The sequence below is a fragment of the Diadema antillarum genome, unplaced genomic scaffold (assembly GCF_040938485.1).
Source record: "Diadema antillarum isolate AM-2024a unplaced genomic scaffold, OU_Dant_1.0 scf00000065, whole genome shotgun sequence".
Classification (NCBI taxonomy): domain Eukaryota; kingdom Metazoa; phylum Echinodermata; class Echinoidea; order Diadematoida; family Diadematidae; genus Diadema; species Diadema antillarum.
The window spans coordinates 3,135,441-3,159,309 of record NW_027270954.1 but is presented as its reverse complement, the minus strand read 5'-3'; the positions used below and the strand labels follow the sequence as shown (position 1 = coordinate 3,159,309).

Sequence of the window (23,869 nt, the reverse complement as noted above, 5' to 3'; positions counted from 1 at the left end):
CATTCTGTCCATAATTAATGTCAACTTTCAAAGCAGTAGCACTATCCTTTCAAAAGTTATTAGAGTTGAAAATGAAGAGTGTGTATAAGGTTTTTCAGAAATGAAAAAGGGACTCTAAAGACACACCTAATCACACTATTCTACCAAAAATGTTCGAGATAAACTGCTAAAAATCACACTTTCCTGCCTGTGTTATGATACCAAATTTTAGCATAATGTAAAAGAAGATCCGCTCTTTCAGAAAATATGAAAAAGTCCAGTTTTCAGTCCTCACGCAAAATCAGCGTGTGCGACATTATGTTCGTTTTGTGGTGCACGGTCACAAGCGAGAAATGCATTCATCAGTACTCAAGCTGAAAAGAACTTTTCAACTTCTTATCAAGCAGTTGCTATCTTGGTGCCTGTACGACTTACTGTGCATATGCGCCTGCATCCTGTTTGAATGGGTGTACAATGCATTTGTGCGTAAATCTAAATCTTGTCAAACTCAACTTCATTTTTTAATTTTAGACTATTCGCTGACGATTCAAATATATTTCATACATTCAATGTTGGCCACAGGGAAGTTGAAATGGGAATCATCAATCTACATATAGGGAAAATTCAAGAGTGGTGCAATTCTAATAAAGTGACAATTAATTCGAAAAAGACAAATTATATGATTATAAAAAGTGATAAACAGGAAGTTACTGTGAAAGGAACAATGAAACTGTCAGATGATGCCTTTAGTAGCGTGAATGAGGCATCGTTTGTTGGAATATACATTGGTAGTCATCTAACTTGGAAGAATGACATCCAACTGTAAATAAATGTGTAAGAAGGATAGTAGGTATTCTTTTTAAATAACGACCCTGTGTCCCCCAACATACATTTATTCTCCTGTACAAATCTTGTATCCAATCCAACATTAGATATGGAATTGAAGTGTGGGGGAGTACATGCAAATCTTATTTGAACTGCCTTCGTCTTAGTCAGAAGATGGCCATGCGAGCTATCATCTTCAGTCCACTCAAAACACCTTCTGATCCCCTGTTCCAAAAACTGGGAGTAATGGACATATTTCAGTTATACATGTATAAACTTCCATCTGTACATCTATATTTCAATTGGGAATATGCCACATGATCTTTAGTAGTAGAATAATTTTTGTCACAATATTCAACATTCTATATATTCATCAAGGGGCAAAAAAGAAGGTTTACTTTGTGTACCAAAATGTAAAACTATGTGCATTGATGTATGGTCAACTCTCATTTTCTTATATAGGAGTTTATTGTGGAACGCTTTGCCAATAGAATGTAAGGAGAATCAATACCAAGAACACTTTTTTATACGCATTTACTTGTTCATTATGTGTTATTGTTTATACACGTGTTAAAGAACCAACACCTACTAGCACCTGCGCTATCTCTTGGTTCCTTTAGCAACCTCACTGTGTACATTACCATCAATTGTAAGTTCAATGAAGCTCTTTTTTTTACAAAAAAATAGATTCCTTAATCGATTATCTATTGTTATATTTCATTTCATTTCATTTCAATTTATTTTCATATTTCTCACATATATCACAATAAAGTATATAAGTACGAAAATTATACAAAACATAATTTAGATGAGACTTCATCGGAATGTACAGAAGTTTGATTTGGTGTAAACACAAGGTCTGTATGCATGCGAATTAAACTGTGGTCATGATGCGAAAAAAATATGATGGGGCCTGCGTAAAAGCATTAGCTTGTACAGCCGCAGGTACCGTGAGTAATCAGATTAGGGGAAGTTTGAAATGCGGATTTTTTTTTTTTAAAGACCAACTATATCTGGGAAACCGATTAAAACAAACAAAACAAGAAATCCAATTAAATATATGTCAGTAAATAAAAATACAGAAAGGTCATATGTTGCAGCAGTATAACCTACTACTTACTACTACTATATTCGATTTATTTATAGATTATTTAGACAGTTATGCATCAATGTTGATGTTAACACAAAAGTGTAGTGTCAAATTACCATTATGTATTCAAACCTCCTTGTACGTAATTACTCACTGAGTATGTTGTTATAAAAAAAAAAAACTCAAATTCAAACTTATCTCACACTTTCCACAACCTTATTAGCAAGCCAACAAGGATTTCCAACTCAAAACGATCAATATTGATGTTTTTCTTTCCAAATGATCTTTATTATGGCATTTCTGACGGTTGTGCTATACAGAGAAAACATCTCATTAAAACAAAGTGACGTTAAGTAAATAATAAAAATCCTAGATTTACACGAATAATCATCAAATAAGTATACTAGGAAGAACTTGCACATAAGATTATCAGATTGAAAATATGGAAAATCCCACACAAAACATTCAGTGTAGTAAGAAATTAACAACAGTCATTCGTATTCCCCGCACATAAAACAAGGTTCGTCAATATGAAAATTTCAAGAAACAGTAAGTTCTATCGAATAATCGAAATCATGAAAATTGTTTCATTTTCTGATTAACAAAGCTTCGGAAAAGCAAACTTTCACCGAAAAGTTAAAAGAGTGCTTTTCAGCGCACGGCCCTTGACGTCACACTCCACTGCAATCTCAGCTGCACTGTCGGTTGATATTGGTTTCTTTGATTTTGTTTCATACATCTGTTTGTAGTTTCATTAAGTTGTTATCAGTTGTCTTATGTATTTTCTGAGGGTCCCATATTGTACAAGCTTTGCTTTTTAATGGAACCTCCATTTCCATTCAAATCCTTATTTAATTTGTACTAGGCATAAGTATATACCTTTAATGTAATTATGCTGTTACTTATGATCACATGTATTTTGTAAATTTACGTTTTTTAAATTATTACAAATATGTCCTGTTAATGCATCTTATATGATTTTACCTGCTAATTCAATGGAAATGAAAATAAAGTTGAATTTGAAAAAAATTGAATCTCATCGATATTTTCCAATAATGCTTCGTCTCATCTTCCTATACATTGGTCCCTTCATGTTGTCATGTGGAGTTTTTATGTGTTTTTTTCTTTTCCTCGAGGTTATGTTTTCATCTTGTCCCATTTTTTTGTGAAATTTTGGTGACTAATTTGTTGCATTTTTGTTTACCCGTGGCCGTCTCGTGCTCTTTTCAAACCTCAACTGGTAGGTTTTGTTTTTAGGATACCTTCGTTTGAACATGGTCAAACTTTCTTTCCAATAATGAAAACTATCTGTAAATTTGATAACAATTGTTTACGAACCCTGACGACACCTTTAATACGCTACGTTCGCAAACATTCATCGCTCAGTGAGATATTCCTTTACAGGACGTGAAATCGATTCGTAGTTAGATTTACCGTTTGATCGATATTTCTTCACCTACATTGAATTTCATCCATTTCATCCATCTACTGTATAATTTTACCTATAATATATTCGAGTCAAACCTGTTTGAATTACAAGGTATCACTCATTGCTCTCTTTGTGAAAATACGCAGCAAAATCAAGGACTGGAGATATGAGAGAATTATAAAGGGCCTATCTCACTGGAGGAAACATCGCTTGGACTCATGCGACACGAAAGACCCCCAGAAATGGCTTGTGCTCTCACCAAGAAGGTGACTCCAGGGCGACATCAATACGTCTTCAAACAAGGTGACAACTTATTCGCCCGGAGGTCGCGGAGACATCTCCGTAACACCTCCACATCGTCTCCGGTAAGTGGTCATGGGTCTTCACAAGGTTGCGATGATGTCTCGGAGACGTCGCAGACAAAATTAGTCTGCGCATCTCTTAGCCGCAACAAAAGAGATGTCGCGGAGACGTTTCTGAGACCAGTTGGAGATTGGAAAAGTTTCCAAACACCCCAAAGAAAACGAGACCCGGCCATTGCCTCCAGGGGACGTCGCGAAGATGTCTCCGCAGCAAGCAAGACTTGAGTTGCCACAAGGTCGCCACCAAGTCTCCACCAAGTCTCAACGCCAGTGAGACACCCACTTAAAAGAAAGATCGACTAGAAGGATTAATGAACATTCACAATGTCTGTTGGTATCATAACCTAAGGTACTAAGTACTAAACGCTGGCCGACATGCATTTCATAACTGTGTGACGTCAGTCAATGTGCTGGACGCTGATTGGATGGTGAATGCGATGATGGCCATCTGCTTCTCCACAGCTTTCCATCTCATGACCTGGTCGGGGTCGTCGTTGATTTGGTATAAGGCGTCAACCAGAGCAGGAAAGGCGTCACCAGCATAATAGTTGACGCTGCTTGGCGCGAATACCACGTGTCTGGGTAGGAGTAAACGGAAAATTCGACACACATGTCGTTTGAAAGTTATAAGTATACAACTGTAAGTCTCTCAAGTTAGCTTCACACTTAATTTCAAAGAAGTAATTATTATTAACGAAGAATATTGTCTTGATAGGAAAATACGATTGACAGTGATTTAAGACAGCAGCACACATTAAACACAAAATAGTAGCTGCCACTATATGTGTATATATATTATATATACATATATACAGATGTATATATATATATATATATATATATATATATGTGTGTGTGTGTGTGTGTGTGTGTGTGTGTTAACAAAAAAGAATGCTTAAGAATGCTTAAAATATGACACCATAATAGATCCACCACGGACGAACGTGTTTGAAATAGTGTTCTAACAAGTACTATAGTTTAAACCGTACATCCGAGAAAAAAAAAAAGTATACCGAACTCTGACAAATGCTTTCACCAAGGGCGAAGGATCCCCGGGGTATGCACCTATGGAGGAGGATTCCAAGACAGACAAAACAGCGACGGAAGAAGCTCTCGAAAACCGTTCTGCAACCATCCAGAACGCTACTGAGAAACTTCCTGCCGACGATATTTTGTTTGAAAACTATAGTTTTCTCAGCTTGTGTCTACCTTTTGGGCTGCTTTCTGCAAGGATCTAAATAAAAGGAATTACTGGAGTTTGACAGGGAAAGCCGAGACGCACAGATCTCCCCACTTTTGCAACAATGACAAGTTCACGACCTCCAGACCGATGTGGATAAGACAGAGCTACACTCAAGGCAAAATTGCTTGCTATTTTGTCAGAGCAGAGTAGAATAGGAACGAGTCCCAGTCATGAAGTTTGAAACAACGGCCTAGGCATTGGGGTTTATTTATGACCCATAGGAACGGAATCACATCGACAGAAGCCATTGTCATCAAAGGAGCCATCGTCTAGGTCCCGTCGTTAACAAAGGTGTCTCCAAAGTCAACAGACAAGGTAAAGAGTCCTCGAAAAATAATGACAAAATTTGCCGACAGGACTATTGCATAGAGAGACAGGATCCATTTAGGTCAATATTCGATCCGCGCAAGTACCGTGCGAGCAGCAGTTTGCACATAATCGAATGATAACACCTAAGCCCCGAACGCAGGATGGTAGGATCCTTGTCAAAATCTCGACCTGCGAAAGAGTTACCGTCACGAGGGAAGGCCACGTACATGTTACAAAGTCCTAAAGTGAGCATTGCATTTGAATTACATGTATTAAAGTCTAGCAAGTAAAGTCTGACAGAGTATCCTGACATACGAGCTTCTACGTTATCTCCATAAATACATCGTTGCTTTTTGCTTTTTGCTTTTCAATAGATGTTTCATGTACTCTCGTTGGACACAGTCGAAGTGGACAAAATCTGACCATTTTCATGTATTGCCTGTTCATAAGACTTTGAGATAGAGACGCTACGTATACGTATTGGTCAGGGGAAAGGAGTTAGATAGAACGTGACCACAGCAGATAACATTATAGCAAACATATCGAATTGCCAAAATCTATTGTGTTGGAAGACTTTTAAGTCAACCAGCATTGATATTACTCTGTATGAGCTCTGCGAGCTGGAGCACTAAACTTTACGATCTAAAAGTGAGTTGAGTTCTGATTAAGATGGATCTTGTAGCGCTTGCCTCAGCCATTTCCTGTCCGGAAGTCCAGCGGGATCGATGAATGCCCGCTCGAGTTGAATCATCTGGTCGTTGACTTGTCTAACCACAATGGGACTGTCGAAGAAATTATAATATAAGTACAGCCACTTATTGATATGTCTTGTATTACGATAAAGGATAATATGATATTACGTTACCATTTTATTTCAATATTGTTTCGAGTCTAATGGCAACAATAATGAAAGCGATAAAGATTATGGCTATAGTCATTGATTTCTTTTTTTCACAATGAAAGGAACGACCTCTCTGCTGACGTGAGTAGTGCCCTCCATTAAGTCCCAGCCAATCCATTCAAATTCAAACTCAAATAATTTTATTTCAATGCAAATTAATGCAGAGTAATATACATAACGCTTACATGACCATTTGTGTAAGGGATTTTTGAAATAGTGGAGCGGCATAGCTTGAAAAATTAGAGGAATTGTGCATTTTATGATAAAAGCACCAAATTTCGCACACATGTTGACAATTACATTAGAAATAAATTCAGATATTGGGCCATCGAAAATAGCGCCCTCAACGGCCATGGCAGCCATTTTTCAAAATGGCCGCCATAAATGCCATTTTTCGTTAAAATTTACAAATTTCAGAAGGAAAAATCAATAAGATTTTGCAAACGAGTGGGAAATAACATTCAAAATAAATTTAGATATTGGGCCACCGTAAATTGCGCCCTCAACGGTAATGGCAGCCATTTTTCAAAATGGCCGCCATAAATGCCATTTTTCGCAAAAAAATTACAAAGTTCAGAAGGGAAAATCAGTAAGATTTTGCAAACAAGTGGAAAATAACATTTAAAATAAAATTAGATATTGGGCCATCGAAAATAGCGCCCTCAACGGCCATAGCAGCCATTTTTCAAAATGGCCGCCTTAAATGCCATTTTTAGTAAAAATTTACAAATTTCAGAAGGGAAAATCAATAAGATTTTGCAAACGTGTCGGACATAGCATTAAAAAAGAAGTTCAGATATTGGGCCATCGCAAATTGCGCCCTCAACGGCCATGGCAGGGATTTTTCAAAAAGGCCGCCATAAATGCCAGTTTTCATAAATTTTACACATTTCAGAAGGGAAAATCAATAAGATTTTGCAAACGAGTGGGATATAACATTTGAAATAAATTTAGATATTGGGCCATCGCAAATTGCGCCCCCTAACGGTCATGGCAGCCATTTTTTTCATAAATGGTCGCCATAAACGCATTTTTTCGCAAAAAAAAATTAAACATTTCAGAAGGGAAAAACAACAAGATTTTGCTAACGAGTTGAAAATGAAATTCAAAATATATCTAGATGTTGGGCCATCGCAAATTGCGCCCTCAGCGCCAATGGCAGCCATGTTTAAAATTGGCTGCCATAAATACCACTTTTTTCTCCGAATTTACTATTCCAGAAGGAAAAGACAGTGAGATCTTGCACTCAATTAAAAAATTTCGTTTGAAATATATCTTGCGCCTATGTATTACATTATTGTAAATAGCGCCCTCAATGGCCATTGCAGCCATTTTCAAAATGGCCACCATGGATTCCATTTTCTTTTATTTCCTGATTTCACAAAAGGAAGTCAATAAGATTTTGCACACAATTTGAAAATTATGTTTCAAATAAATATTTGTATTAGATTATTATAATACTGCCCTCAACGGCCATGGCCGCCATATGCCAAAATTGCTGCCATTGTCATAGTCATTTTGTCTTAAAAAATGGTAATTTCAGAAAGAAAAGTCAACAAATGTGTACATAAATTGAAAATCATGTTTAAAATCAAACAATATATCTAGATTGCATGAACTCTAGAAATTGTTCCTTCGCAAATTTTCAAGAAGAAAAAAAAATGCTTATAACGGTAATTGCAGCCATTTTCCAAAATGGCTGTCATAGATGCCATTTTTCTTTAATGAAGATGTCCTAATGCCGGAAGAAAACAGTAAACATTTTTTTTTTTTTTTTTTTGGGGGGGGGGGGCTCAAGTTGACAATACATATAAAGAAGTTTAGACATTGGGCCATCATAAACTGTGTTCTCAATGGCTATTTCAGCTACTTGTCAAAATGGCTACAATACACTCTTCTTTTTTTTGTCTTCAAAATTTGCTTTAACCTCAGAAGGACAGGACAGTAGAATACTCACAGAGACATTATATAATCTGAAATATGGTGTTACGGAAATCATTTGAGGAACATTTGAAATAAACAAGGCAAATGCTTAGCAATTATATCTCACCAATGATGAATGCATATTTTAGGTGGCAAACATAAAATATTTCCGAAAAAGAGTAATATGAATATCCAGGGATAATGGCGCCATGTGTTAACTTTGACAGTAACACCATATCATTGAATATATGGGATATATGACGTGTATCTATTCTAAAATGCAACTTCCTAAATATTCATAAAACAGATACGAAAAAATGGCCTTTCATTTTACGATAAAAGTTAATCTACTTGCTATGTTTCCATAAAACACATACCTTTGATATCCATACTGTTAGCCGTCACACACGAAATACTGCAATTAGGACTAAACTGAAAACATGAATTTAGAACTAACCCATCAATGAAACCTTTTTTAAAATCTAAATTTCTTTGAACACCAGATTGCATTAGATATAATGGCTGTTTAGCAGTATTCTATTGCTTTCTCCGTCTGGAATAAGCAAATAAGAATAAGGAGTGTGTGGAAGCCATTTTGCCAAAGAGCTGCCATAGCCGTTGGGACGATGTTTAAATGGTGGCTCAATATCTTCATTTCAAATTTAAATTCAAATTCAAACTTGAATTTATTTGAATGTCTTTTGTCAATTTGCACAAGAAATTATATTGTCTTCTTGTGGCATTATCATATTTTCAAGAAATAAATAGCATCTATAGTGGCCATTTGGAAAATGGCTGCCATGGGCGTTGATGGCGCCAGTTGTAATGAACTCATATATTATTTTCTTTTGAATATGATTTTAAACATAAAGGTATGTACAAATTTCATTGGTTTTCTCTCTGAAATTAGCAAATCTTTCCAGAAAAGAGAAGAAAAAAGAAAGAAGACATCCATGGCGGTCAGCATGGCCCTTGAGGGCGCCTTCTAAGAAGACTTTACACTTAAATTTATTTCTTGAGCATAATTTTCAACTTGTTTGCAAAGTCTTAATGACTTTTCCTTCTGACATCAGCAAATTTTTGCAAAAACAAAGCAAAACAAGGGGGCATCCATGGCAGCTGTTTTAAAACTTGGCTGCTATGGCTGTTGAGGGGGCACTTTTGGATGGCCTATTATCAAATTCAGTTTGAATGTAATTTTCCACCTTTGTGGAAAAAAAAAGACATTCATGGTGGCCATTTTGAAAAATGGCTGGAATGGCCATTGAGGGGGCAATTTGCAATGGCCCAATAAGTTTACTTTTGAATGTACTTTCCCACCTGTTTGCAAAATCCTGTTGGCTTTCCCTTCTGATTTTAGTAAATCTTTTCGAAAATATAGCATTTATGGCGGCCATTTCGAAAAATGGCTGTCATGACCGTTGAGGGCACAATTTCCGATGGCCCAATATCGATATTTATTTTAAATCTCATTTCCCATTTATAACCAAAATTTCATTGACTTTTCGTTTGGAAATTAGCATTTTTTTAATGAAAAAATGGCAATTATGGTGCCCATTTGAAAAAAAAAATGGCTGCCATAGCCATTGAGAGCGCAATTTTCAATTGCCCAATATCTGGATTTATTTTGGATGTAATTTCTAGCTTGTTTTTTTTTTTTTATAGAAAGACCATTGGCTTTCCCTTCTGAAATTTGCATTTTTTAAACAAAAAATGGCATTTGTGGCAGCCATTTTGAAAAAAAGGCTACCATGGCCGTTGAGGGCGCAATTTCCGATGGCCTAATATCTAGATTTATTTTGAATGAAATTAACATTTATGGGAAAAATTTTATTAACTTTTCCCTTCTGAAATTTGCAAAATCATCGAAGAAGTGGCACATAAGACAGCCATTTTGAAAAATGGCTGTCATGGACGTTAAGGGCGCCATTAACAATGACCAAATATTTAGATTCATTTTGAATGTAATTTCCCACTTGTTTGCAAAATCTTACTGGCTTTCCCTTCTGAAGTTAGCAAATATTTTGAAGAAATGGCATTTATGGCGGCCATTTTGAAAAATGGCTGCCATTGCCGTTGAGGGCGCTATTTCCGATGGCCCGATATCTATATTTATTTTGAATGTAATTTCCCATTTGTAACCAAAATCTTATGGACTTTTCTCTTCTAAAATGAGTAAATTTTACGAAAACATGGCATTTATGGCAGCCATTTAGAAAAATGGCTGCCACGGACGTTGAGGGCGCTATTTACGATGGCCCAATATCTAAATTTGATCTGAACGTGATTGTCAACCTGTGTACGAAATTTGGTGCTTTTAGCACAAAATGCACAATTTTTCGGCTATGCCGCTCCACTAAAAGAATGTCAAATAACACAAACTCCAATGATATTGTGCAATTTTAGTAATATCATTTTTGCATTTCGATAATTGAACAAATAAGGAACTTTAGTTTTATGCTTATTAACGATTTATGGAAAAGAGAAATTCACAAGAGAAGCATAGTTTGTCAATTTTGTGAATTATTCTAGGAGATCTTATTCACTAAAAGAATCAGGATTAAATGACATCTACTTCAGCACCTCGATCAAAAGGGACCGTACAGATGTAAAATCTTGCCCCGAATGTTATCATTTGCTGGTTTTAGACTTAACCTCTCCCTTTCTGTCTCTCTCTCACTGTGCCTCAGTGCCCTGGTTTTCAGTCACATCTTTGAGATACTGGTTCGAGTAAACAGGGTCAGTTTCTAGTGACATACTACCAATAACCAACAAACAGACAAAAAAAAAAAAGGTCTTAAAGAATGAGGTAATGAAGACAAAATCATAGATTGGAGTGAGGCAAACTTCCTTTGAACCAGACCATAAAAGATAAGTTGTATGGAAATAGCTATCAAAATCACATCATAGGCATTTTTTGTCTTCTTGAAACATGATGTATTTCAAAATTTTCATGCAAATAAGATTTTGTTTTTGTCAATATTTGCTTAAGAAATTGAAATAGAAAATATTACTGATTACGGTAGTGCGATTTCAGCTGATTCTTTACTTACTCGTTCTGATCAATTTCTTGAAGACGATTTTCAAAGTCTTCCGCCGCAGTTGTGAAATTAGATAGTGCCGAGTAGACGTAATCTGTGGTGGAAAAAATGTTTCACTCGCTGTCAAAATGCCCTTGTTCTATGTTTAGAACTATGAGTTTGAATAGTATCTGATAGGAAGACGCTGATGATGGATGTGAATAGTTTCATGACCAATATCAGTCCTACTGTGATTGCATCATTTCGTCTGAGAAATGGTTTCTCAGCACTTGTTCCATCTATGCGCTCTCTTAAGCTGATGGTAAGCGGTCTGCTAAATCTAACCAGATACTTGAGCGTTGCTACAGCAGATTCTTGGGAAAACCGTAATAATGGCAGTTTCTGGTGTCATTGAGCTTTATGTCAAAATTTTCTTTAAATTTTGGGTTTTTCATTTTATTTTTCTTTCTAAATCTTGCTCATAAACCTTGAACTACGCACATGTCGAAGAAAAAAGCAACAACAACAACCTGTGTCACACACACACACACAAAAAGGGCTGGACAACACCAAAGATTCATTTCATTGTCTGATCAATATGACAGATGGGAAGTAATGATCATACTATGATTCTCTATTCCGTTCCTACCAAAAGTAATGCCGTTTGTTCTCATCTTGTCTCCGTATTCCTCATTCAAATTATCGATCGATGACGTCAGTTTGTTTGCATAGTCGAGACAGCCAAACGGCAGCACAACGGAGTCCGCGAGATCTCGCGAGAATTCTAACATCACCCGGGCAACGGCCCGGTGGCGCCAAAAGTTCCAGTCGATGAACGTCTTTACGAGATAAAACGTCTCGTATACAGAGTGGTAGACGGGGTATGACGAAATGGACAGGCTCTGCGATACAAAACATTCTCTTAAGTCAATGGTAACTTTCTGTCAATTGGTAGTCTATTAATCTGCTCTTAAGTTGCTTTGAATAATCTGAGACAAATGCTGAAAATCTCGAGTACTTCAAATCCTATGTCAAATTCTGTCTCGTTTATCTACGAGAAATATGAGGGAAGAGGTAACGTAAAAACTGGTACAGATGCCATAAAGACTTGATAGAATTTTAATTCAAAACTGTAACATGAATACTTTTTGTTATGTTAAAACATTTTGGCAATTAAGTAAACAAATGTTCCCTTTTCTTTCCTTTAGGTATCTATCGTCTGAGGTCGTAATTTACGTAGTACGATTTTTAAAAGTGTGCATTTATTGTCGTCGACATGTACTTTGCTTTGCTCACAATGAGCGAAATTTTTCAGTATTTAGTGATACAGTTAGTGACAATGGCAATGTAGGCCTAATGATAGCAATGACAAAAACGACAAATCTACTCTTGGATTAGTCCCAGTCCCGCCACTGAGAATGAGTTCAAGTGAAAAAACAGTGAAATCATCAACTGATTTGATAATCTGTTTATTTGAGCTTTATTCAGCTAGTGTCGGAATTGATTGGTACACATAAGTCATCCGTGTTGTTTTCAAGAGATATACAACATTAGCACTTTCTGCTATCAGAACATTGTCGCCATGTTATTGAACAAGAAAGATGACAAATCTGTGTTTATATCTTTTCTTTTTACTAAAATAATGATTATACGGGAAACTTTAACTCACAGAATCATAAGTATATGTCAGGTCTGTACATGGTACACCGATTCGGTACATGAAAGGGGCGAAATCGCTACCAGATCCGAGCACGGGGACACTGTAATCAAAACAAAGATAAGCATAAAACAATTATAAGATGAACAGTGCCAAAAGAAAAAAAAAAAACAGATTTAAGCCTAATATCCCAGTACTATTTTTTTTTATCATACCAAGGTACAAATATTTACACCGCCGCTTTTACTATTCAAAGTTTTTAAGGCTCGAAACCCGTAAAGTACGTCATTGTTTTCCTGCACATACGCCACACTGAAATCAGGGTTTTTATATCTGTGTTTAAGTTTCAAGACCGCTTTTAGTAAAGCCATTACTGCTTGCGATATTTACGTCGTTACAATCCTAAATCCGTGCATATGAACTGTGAATGCAGAATACATTGCATACGTGACAAGACAAGTGACGTATGACTTGTTTCATGTGGGTGTGTATAATGTGTTTACATGTATGTGTGTGTGTGTGTGTGTGTGTGTGTGGAGCACAAATATGGAAACTTCTATTTGCAATAATTATTGGTTTAGATTTTGAACTCAGAAATTATTAAGTAGGCGATACACATTGTCCTAACAATGATTTGATCTCATCAAACCAAGCTTGTCTCATCAGTGTTAAAACTTCTATACCAACGGGTCCTGCCATTATCAAGATCCGCTTTATTACAATGCTAGTCCCACACTAGTTCGAGTAAAAAATAGAAAATCTGTGGCGAGAAAATCTGTGGCGAGGTGATGGTCAATGCTGCTATCGGCGCACTGAAGGAGCGGAATTTTTGCTGTATCAACGCCTCTGGATTTTTCACGAATCATTGATGTGACGCTCAGAGCTCTATGATATAAACACTGTATATATATTTTTTGTCTTTGTTTTTTTCCTTTCTCTCGAAATAATGATATTCATATAAACACTGAATATATTTTTTTTTCTTGAAACAATGATACAGTTATAGTAATGTTCCCTATTCTGTAATTTACATCATTGTGTGTGCGTTTTATTTAGATACTGTATATTATTTTGGGTTGACCTCTGATATTAGTAAGTGTGTGCGTGGTTGGAGATGGATATGTGTGTAAGTGTATGTGCACATGGGTGATTTAATGTGTGGTACACGCGCGCGTGTATGGTATAGTAATTTGAGTTTGCTTAACCAAAGAATTTGAGGTATTCATAAATATCATTTGAGCTCCCTCGTGGAGACCTAACTAGCTCCTTTGTGGAGACAATATGAGCTCCCCCATGGAGACTTAATGAGCTCCTTTGTGGAGACAATATGAGCTCCCTCGTGGAGACGATATGAGCTCCCTCGTGGAGACTTGGTACATACATACATACATACATACATATATATTTAATAATGTTCATATTTTTCTAAGATTATTAATATTGTCTGTTTTATGTTAAGTGCTGTCTGGGGCAAATTATTTGTATAGGGCCCCATTTTTCTCTTTCTTCCTTCTTTCTATAAAACAACAACAACAACATTTAAAGACAATGGTGTGTTAAAAAAAAACATGTTTTTTTTCTGTAATAATCATTGTAACTCAGTTATGTGTGTGTCTTTGCCTTTATGAACATAAAGTGGAAAGCGAATCATATCAAATCAAATCAAATCAAATCAAATCAAATCAAATTAATTATGATTGTCTAACTGGGGCAGTCCGTTGCCACTGCTGTCAGGGTATCGCTCCCGCCAAAGATCGTAGACTGTACGTTCTCCCGTCTCCCCGTCAGGGACCTGTAAGGGGAATGGAATTGAACAATCTTGCAAATTAATCTCATTAATCCGGTCGCTATCGCATGTAAACCAGAGAGACCACATCATTGATGATTAGGTGATATATCATGATCATCATTTTTACATTGTAATTCTTTTGTTTAAACTAAGCAGACAAGAACTATAAGCATCATCATCTATCTTGTTTAAAATGACAGTTTTCGTCACAATTCCATGAGTGCAATCTTCATTCAGCTGTGTTGACAACATAATGACACATGTACGCAAAGAACAATAGTTTATTCTGGCCGTTATTCCAGAAATCTGAGTATACTAACATCTAATTCAAAGCAATTCTCAAGCCTTTAATGATTTAAGATCATATCATTGAAAGATCCTTTAATATGCAAATATGGATATCTTTCTCCATCCATCTCTCTCTCTCTCTCTCTCCCTCTATGTTTGCTTTGCATGCCAATATTCTCGCTTTGTTATTCTTAGATCTCCACATGGAATTTTGATGGCTATCATTTTCATGAAAATTCAGTTCAATTCTATTCATATATTCTAGCTTTTCGTGATAACATGCTAACATCACCTCACTCTGTTTTTAGGGCTAAAAAATCACTGTAAGTGATACATTGTGAAATGAACAGAGTTTATATAACACTGCTTAAACAATATAATTACGTATCATCAAAACAAGCAGATTTTGCTTTTACGTCACGTATTTGTAACCTATACTTTACAGGCTTTGCTTCTGTATGTGTCCCTTCATAATGATTTACTATGTTTCGCTACTGCAAATAAAACTGTATCATTTTATACTGTTTCATATCTCTACGAATGTTTTTGTTATGTTGTTTTATAATCTCCATTATTTATGACTGTTATGAAACATCTAATCAGATAAAAAACAAGTGAAATAAATATTTAGTTACTACTTCGAACGGCCAGAGAACAGACAGTTGGAACAAAGGCTTTGAACAATAATGCTTTGCATTATATTCTCCCATATTTGCTGGATGCATATAAACTATTATCTATTTGAATTGAAAAAGTAAACAATATTCATGAAGTTTTGAGTCAGGGCACGTTCTAAAATCTACTTTGTTAAGTCGTGTGATTACTACCTTTGGTTGCAAATTATTGAATTCTATAAACATTCCGTCAAGAAGCCCTATTTTTTTTTTTTGCACATTTGTCTTTTTAAGACGTTTGCTGTAATCTTTGTGAGTATCAATATACTCGAATGTATACAGAAAGAAAACTTTAAAAAAAATGGCGAGCTACAGTTTTTCATAATTTCTGACCATCCCGAAAGTAAAGTCTTGATATTTCAGTTTCAGTCAATCAGGTAGTCTGAACCATTATTTTGTTTGCTTGTTTCTTACCGATTATTTTGTCTGAACTGAGGGCTCTTTCATAATGGATTCATCCACTGAAAGAGTATGGCGCTATTCATTTTGGAATATTTTGGTACTTTGAATCAGAATAATGGTGTACTTTATGTCTTGTTTATGCGTTAATGTCATGCATGTGCTTGTTTCTTACCATTTTGTGTATCTGAACTGAAGGCTGTTTGCGAATGGAATCATCCATCGAAACAGTATTGTGCTATTCATTGGGAACAATGATGATGGGCTTTAAGCAGGAAGGTGTTCCACCTCCCTGGTTTGAGACAATAGCGTTTTGCCAGGGAGGTGGTCCCACCTCTCTGGTTTTACACAAACTTCATTTCACTCTCTTTTTCTTCGTTTGGCAGAAGTCATGGTCCTTAAAAACAAAGACGTGTCTGTAGATGCACATTACTTGGTACCTTCTTTGTTGCCTCGAAGAGTGCTTGTTGCAGAAGAGGCGTGGTCTTGGCTCGAAACGTGTTGTTCCCATTGACGGCAATGTCCGTGTTGATGTAGGCCACCGCACGCTCACCAAGCACCTTCTGGTATTCCTGTGTCCGGAGAGAAGTATTTAGTATACGGATTCAGAAACGACCACGCTAATACCATGTCTTGATTCAGTGAGCTCGAAAAAAAAAATCTTTATCGTGATTATTCGATGATGAATCACAGTGCGAGAGCTAATCTTTACATGGTAGGCCTACTTAATTCATCTATACACACTCAGCCACCACATTACCAGCGTTTAACATGATTGTGTACTCTTTTCTGATAATATTTTGTCACAGTCATTCGCCTTTAAATATTCTATATTACTAAGTACTTGATAATCTTCCCAATTGGAGGTTTTAATGTGTGTCTTACGTGAGTACATTATGTATCTGAATGACAGATGTATCCTTGGACCTACGCATATTTATCAACAGCTGTCTTAACCCTAACCAGGCCGGGCTTTTTGGGGTGTTCTGTGGCAGGGGGAGGGTTGATTCAACCCCCATCCCCCCGAGATCTCGGCCGTCGATCGCACAATCCATCGCACAATCGCCCTGGAAATTGGCACATACATTACCTGTCGCGTAAACTGCCAACTATAAAAGAAAAAATGATTCTTTTTTTATTTTTATATTTTGTATTAATTAATATGCGTGAAATCATAAATTTTGCTCTAATTCAGAAAAATAAAGCTCATTGCATCCTAATTTTTGGTGACATCATTCCTTGTAGCATTCCTAACAATGCACTTGAAAAAAAAATCTGGTATCAAAACTAATTTCTTATATATTTTATTGTTTTATGAATGTCTTATGTATTTCTTTGTTTTTCGACCTTTTGTTTTTTCACTTTTTTCGCTAAATTTATGACAGAACCAATTTCAAACATAATCAGGGTGAAAATAATTGATTTCAGCCCATGAAAGTGAAGATAATCATATCTTTATTGATTAGGTGAGAAAATTTGATTTGCATGGACTTTATACACAAAATCAGGTTTTTGAGCCATTTTCGGTCTGACAGGCATGTATAAAAGTTCGTGCAGCGTCGTAACGGTATGCGCAATTTTCGCAAAAATGGTGTCCAAAGATGTGCGAGACTTGAAAGTAAAAAGTCAGCGAACGGCGCGGTCAAAAAATTTCGCGCGGCGGAATAGTCGCGAAAAATGTCGAGGGGTGGGATGATTCACCCCCCCCCCCCCGGCCCTTTTAGGGTTAATGAATATGTATAAATATGTCGCTCTGACGAGGACCTAGCTGCGAGCTTTTTCACCTGAAATCCAGTCTTGCGCGCTTGGGACATTGCTATGTCAAGCTCGAGCAACCGGTCGGTTTGTCAGAAACAACCCTCTTTCACAAAGGTGAGTCCGTTAAAGGAAATATCAATGTGCCGAACACACCAAATGGGCAACTGAATTTGATGGAACCCTAAAACGAGTTCTACAAATTTCACCCACTGCAGCTCTGGTTTAGGTACTAGTATTTCGGTACAAAATGACTCAGACACAAGTTTCTGGCTGCGCATGCGATTGCCGTATGGACAGGAACAATCCATATGCGTTCATTATAGAATCGCATCAGTGATGGATATCGAAGCAGAACTACATACGAAATCTGTGAGGACAGCTCTTGACATTCTCACCTCCACGAACTCTGTTGAACCGAGAAGGCCATACTCTTCAGCTCCCCAGCTGCAGAACATAACCGTCCGCCGAGGGCGCCAGTCTAGACAAGTTGGTACAAAATGAGGAGGTTAATGTAAAGTAGATTGATACCATAAGAACCCGACAGCATAATCACACTTTCTTTATACGTTTGTATTTGCTACTGAAGCTGGAGAAAAAAAATGTAAGGACCTACAAACAAAACTAAACTAAATGTTTGTTGTTCGTTGCATACTAGGATCATGGAATCACACGCTCCAAAAAAGCTCGATATGTTTTACCGTCTATAAAGTCTCTAGTGTATTTACCAATTAAAACGTTATAGATTTTCGGAGCTACGTTAGGTCCATTGGCACAACATACATTTCCATTTTAATTGCTATTCGAATGATTGTTTGTGATTGATATTTTTCAGAAGAAATACTGGGAAAAGTACAGAGAAGACACAATTCTTGTAGGTTGACCTACCTTTCTTCAGCATCTCGCCGTAGACACGCGCGCTCTCCATGAGGACCGCTGTACCACTCGACGGGTCCACGGCACCGTACACCCAAGCGTCTCTATGATTACCCATCAGTACGTACCGATCTAGAAGGGAAATCAGGTGGAGTCGGTTTGGATGTTCAATTCGGAAATTCTCTCGGCATGTTTGGCTAAACTTTTTTTTTGAGATTTCCACCTCACAAACTAATGTGGTTTCTTTGTGTTCATTTACGTCGGTTCTTTGGAGACAACATGACTTCTACTATTACGATTTTAGAATGATTGATCGACTAATTAATTTTGTATTTTCACCTTAAAGGGGATGGCTAGTAACTGATCAGTGGGAATCAGTGGAAATGCTGGAGGATGATTGTTCCAATCCTTGTGGGATCCATTTAAGAGTACACTATATATCTATTCTTGTGTGAAAATTATTTGCTTCAGAATGGTCTCATAATATTCAAGTAATGTGCAGCTTAATGTTTCCAGGTAAGCGTCCCTGGTCAGTGACGGGGCATTAATCTGCACATTACTTGAATATGAGACCGTTCTGAAGCAAATAATTTTCACACAACAGTAGATAAATAATGTACTCTTAAATGAATCCCACAAGGATTAGAACAATCATCCCTCAGCATTCCCACTGATTCCCACTGATCGGTTACTAGCCATCCCCTTTAATAGCCTCTGTTCCTTGAGACACATTGTACAAATACATGAACAATTGACAAATTTGTCTGTGGTATACTACATTTCTTGTCATGGAAGCAGTACTTTTTTTGGGGGGGGGGGAGGGATATGATTATCACTCGTCCTACTCACCTGGTTCGATGGCTCCGTTGATGATGCCAATGACGTCATATGTGGTTCGAATCTCCCTTGAGGTATGAATACTCATCTTTACCTTCCTGTGTATGGTGTATTACATTTCAATGGAAACATTATTAAGCACTAGACGGAGCTGCTAAGAATACACGTAAATAACCTCACACCCGCACCATAACATAAATTACGCACACAATGGCATGTACACAAACGTTAAATATATTTAATTCCACACGACTTAATCATACACTTCACCATCTTGATTCAGGTACATTGCAGATTAAGTTAGACTTAGTGTGAATTATTGTACATCCATCAGATCTCTATCATTCCCACATTTCTCATATCATTTTCCCATTCTCTCTCTGTAATGCTGTGCTACGTTTTAACCCTGAGCCCGAATTCACGAAGGTGGTACAAATTTAATGAAACCATGGTTTGAACCATGGACAAAAACCATGGAGCGCCAAGTGTCGCACGGAGTATTTCGGTACGAAATTGTTCATTTCGTCGACAAAATGACCGTTTCGTTAATGAAATTGTCATTTCGTGGACGAAATGTTCATTTACTTACAAAATGTTGTCATTTCGTTAGACCAGGCGTCCACTAGGGCGCGGACAAGACCCGGACAAGACCCGGAATGCAAATTTGGTATTCCGCACTCCTTCGGGAACCTGTCCGCACGTTCCTGAACGTGTCCGCTCACTGTCCTAAACATGTCCGGGCGTTTCCGCACCTTCGGGAGAGAGAAAAATTTCCGCGTCCAAATTTTGATCGAGACCAAAATTTGGACGCGGAAATGAACTTCCTGACACCTTCGGCGACTTGTCCTGACGATGTCCTGAGGATGTCCCGCTTGTCCGGAACCCTTCCGCTCCTTCCGCACACGCTCCGGAAAGAATCCCGCGGTGTGGGGAAGCTTCCCGAATGAAAGCGGAAGACACCAGGAATGTTTTAGGACAGCGCGGAGCCGATGCGGATCTATATATGCAAGTGTCCGGAACCGATGCGGAAATTGTGTGATCCAGACAAGAAAATGTCGACACTTTCCGCTAGCGTCATGCCAATGAAACGCAAAATGAGCAAGAAGGGAGGCAAGGCCCCCATGCAAATATCCCCATCACAGGCACTCCTTTCGTCTAGTGATGAAGAACAGGTAAATCTAAGGAATTTCCGGTCCCAGAAGGCAAAGAAGATAGTAGAGACTGTGTCAAAAGCAACCAGAAAGAAGTGAAATCAGCCCCCTAACTTCCTAGTAAGTTTGTTTTGATTTGATCTTTTCAGAAATTATTTTTCATCTGAGTGACTTTCCTGGTTCCTATTACTTACTATAGTACATTTTCCTTTATGTTGTTTTCGTATTTCATTTGCCAACAAACTAAGTTGTCCCATGTGACAGCCCAGCTGAAAAATCACAAAAGTAGATGGAATTACACTCAGAAAAAAAAGCATAGAATTTTTGGCTAAATGTTAATGTATTATATAAACATGAACAAGTTGTTATTCATACGTAAATGCTTTCTAATGATACAACATATTAGAACAAAAGACAAATTCATCACATTAAAGAGCATGAATTCAATTGCAAAGAAATACCTGTGGTCTCATGACAATGTAATATTTTTGAAGCCCAAAATAACAATGAAAGCTAAAGATGATGGAGGAAAATGAAGAATCTTCTGGCTTCAAAATCCAAGTGAAATGAGAGAAAAAGCAATAAATCATGAACTCGAAAAAGTGATAATGTTCTGTCTTTCTTTTGCTTTGTTTTTTGCTGAGTGTATATATTTAAGTACACATTAAGCATCACAAATCATTTCAGAAACATTCTTTACCTGAATGATTTTCGTAGTTGTTATTACCTAATATTTTTTCTTCTCTTTTTGTTTTAGTTGCAAATAAACTCGATTGTCCAATTTGACAGCCCAGCTGAACCCCCCCCCAAAAAAAAAGTGAATTAAAGTAAGTTACAAATATTTCCCCATTTTTACACTTCATCGACAATAGGCTAGTAAGCTCTAAGCATGAAAAAAAAATTCTCGGACTTGGAAATGTTCAAAAGTGATCAAAATAAGAGAGGGTTAGAGATGCACAAGGGAAAAATCAGAGAAAGAAAAACAAATTTAATGATTAGGATCAATTTGGCAAGTATCAGACAAAACATGTATATACTTCACGATGGATAAAGCACATGTCTAAAAAAAGGGAATAAAGAATATATACACCCTGTATATATATATACCTGTATATATATATACCTGTATATATATATATATATATATATATATATATATATATATATATATGTATATATATATATATATATATACATTTATAGATATACATATATATATATATATATACATATAGTAACATAAGTAACAGTTAGTACTATAAGTAACAAAACTGCAACAAAGATCATGCTGTATTCACTAACGGTTTATTTCTTGTGAAGAAATAAATCGTTGGTGAATACAGCATGAACTTTGTTGCAGTTTTGTTACTTATCTTTTTATCTTGCCCACACGTGGACTACCTTATCAACATGACTATATATACATATTTACATTTGCATTTTTATGTATATATTATATATATATATATATATATATATATATGCATGGTTCAAAAAGTTTACGAATGTCATCCATGTGACTGTAGGCAGAGAAAAAATTGTTCTCCCAGATGAGACAAATAAAAAAAAAATGAGTCGTCAGCGGACATGCAAACAATCCTATTCTTCGACTTTTGGTGGTCACATTTATCAAATAATATTGACCAATCATATTAATATAATATCAGCCGCTACTGCTGAAGCACAACAAGGAGCATCAGTGAGCAGTCAAATGAGGAAAAGTCAAAATCAGCGCCAAATTTATACCTTTCCATTTTCCTGGTATTGTCCGCAGTTTGTCCGCATGCCTAACTTTTGTTGTCCGGAAGGCATCCTGATTGTCCGCGTTCATTCCTGGTGTAATCCTAAATGTTTCCGCGCTGCCCGGCTACGATTAGCATATTCCGAGGTATTTCGCGCTCTTCCGGAGTGATTCCTAGGAATGTTTGCAGTCAGTCCGCGGACAGTCCGCGGACAGTCCGCGGACTGTCCTAGGAATGTCCTAGGACAAGCCGATTCACAAAGTTATTCCGCGTTTGTCGCGGACAGGATGCCGAAATGACAAAATTTGCTTCCGCAACCCTTCCGGGGCTTGTCCGCGCCTAAGTGGACGTCCGCCCTAATCATTTCATCGACGAAAAGATATTCCGTGCGACACTTGGCGCTCCATGGTTTTTGTCCATGGTTTAAACCATGGTTTCATTTATACCACCTTCGTGAATTCGGGCCTGAATGTTTAAAATTATTAGACATAATTAACGATTAGAAATGATGGCTTTACACGCTGTTTCCCAAAGTTCTGTCCCAGCACTCACCTCTCTGGGTTGACAAACCCGGGTCCAAATCGATAGGTGACATCCAGGTGTCCCCGCCAACTAGTATGCACTACATCTCCAGTCATCTCGCTACAGTGATGCGGGCAGAGGAGGGGTGATAAATCGAAAAGAGAACCGAAAGGTTTATAACATTTTTGTGGACGTGATATAAGTTGAAACTTAGCTACTCATGTCGATATATATCATGAAAAAAACCTCAAAAACAGGCACACCAATACTCGTCTAAATAAATGCTAACATGAGATTGAACCGGATTTCCCACCCCTCTTTTTCATTTGAGGGGCCATTCCGATACCTGTCTCGATACACACTCTCACACAACACAAAGAGCTCTTATCAAAATTGCATTTTTTTTTTGGACTGGAAATGGTATGACAAACAAAACAAAATTCACTAACACGCAAAAGTCAAGCCATGTCGTTCACAAAGCAAAAGATCCAGCATTTAAGTACATGCACAGTATATATATATATATATTTTTTTTTTTTGGGGGGGGGGATGGATGAGATTCAAGAATTCTGCACAGTCAGTCAAGATACTGTGGAAAATTTGGGGAAAATTCTAGGTACATCCGTCAGAAGAATGGGTAATAATTTTCGTCAAGACCTTACCATTACAATAATTATCATATTCAGAAGTACGGAAGTTGGGGTGAGAATGGTAATGAGCAACCATACTCATAAGTGATACGGATGATATGTAAACCCAGAGGTACACTTGTAAGTATTGAAATACCTGAGAAGATAGCGAGCGTCCCCATATCCAATAGGATGTACTGGAATCTTAGGAAGTGCCGTCTCCTCGTCATTAATACGGTACATGTACGCTGGACGCGAGAGAAAACAAACTTAAGGCCGTGTTACACCTTTCCGGGCAAGCCTTGCGTGCGACTTGCGAAAAAAAAATTCTATCCGGAGGTCCCCGCAGATGACCCGCACATGACAGTACCTAGCACGTATCTCACCCGTAGTCGCCCTTACCGGCAGCACCTCGAAGGCAACTCCAACGCAGGTTCTTCTCAGTACCCATAAGTCGCTCGTAACAGAA

General features: G+C 37.2%; 1 protein-coding gene across 1 annotated transcript in view; it reads right to left on the bottom strand.

Moving 5' to 3' along the window:
* Window positions 1-4,067: 4,067 nt before the first annotated feature.
* Window positions 4,068-23,869, bottom strand: part of LOC139716402 (N-acetylated-alpha-linked acidic dipeptidase 2-like) — a 30,090-nt gene continuing 10,288 nt past the window's right edge. Inside the window, exons 6-17 of the mRNA XM_071627949.1 lie at window positions 23,558-23,648; window positions 22,802-22,891; window positions 19,369-19,454; window positions 18,532-18,651; window positions 18,042-18,124; window positions 16,329-16,460; window positions 14,445-14,530; window positions 12,751-12,841; window positions 11,731-11,983; window positions 11,115-11,196; window positions 5,927-6,019; window positions 4,068-4,263 (exon numbers count right to left, since the gene is read on the bottom strand). Of these exons, the coding sequence (XP_071484050.1) occupies window positions 4,068-4,263; window positions 5,927-6,019; window positions 11,115-11,196; window positions 11,731-11,983; window positions 12,751-12,841; window positions 14,445-14,530; window positions 16,329-16,460; window positions 18,042-18,124; window positions 18,532-18,651; window positions 19,369-19,454; window positions 22,802-22,891; window positions 23,558-23,648 (1,403 nt within the window). The remainder of the gene's footprint in view (window positions 4,264-5,926; window positions 6,020-11,114; window positions 11,197-11,730; window positions 11,984-12,750; window positions 12,842-14,444; window positions 14,531-16,328; window positions 16,461-18,041; window positions 18,125-18,531; window positions 18,652-19,368; window positions 19,455-22,801; window positions 22,892-23,557; window positions 23,649-23,869) is intronic.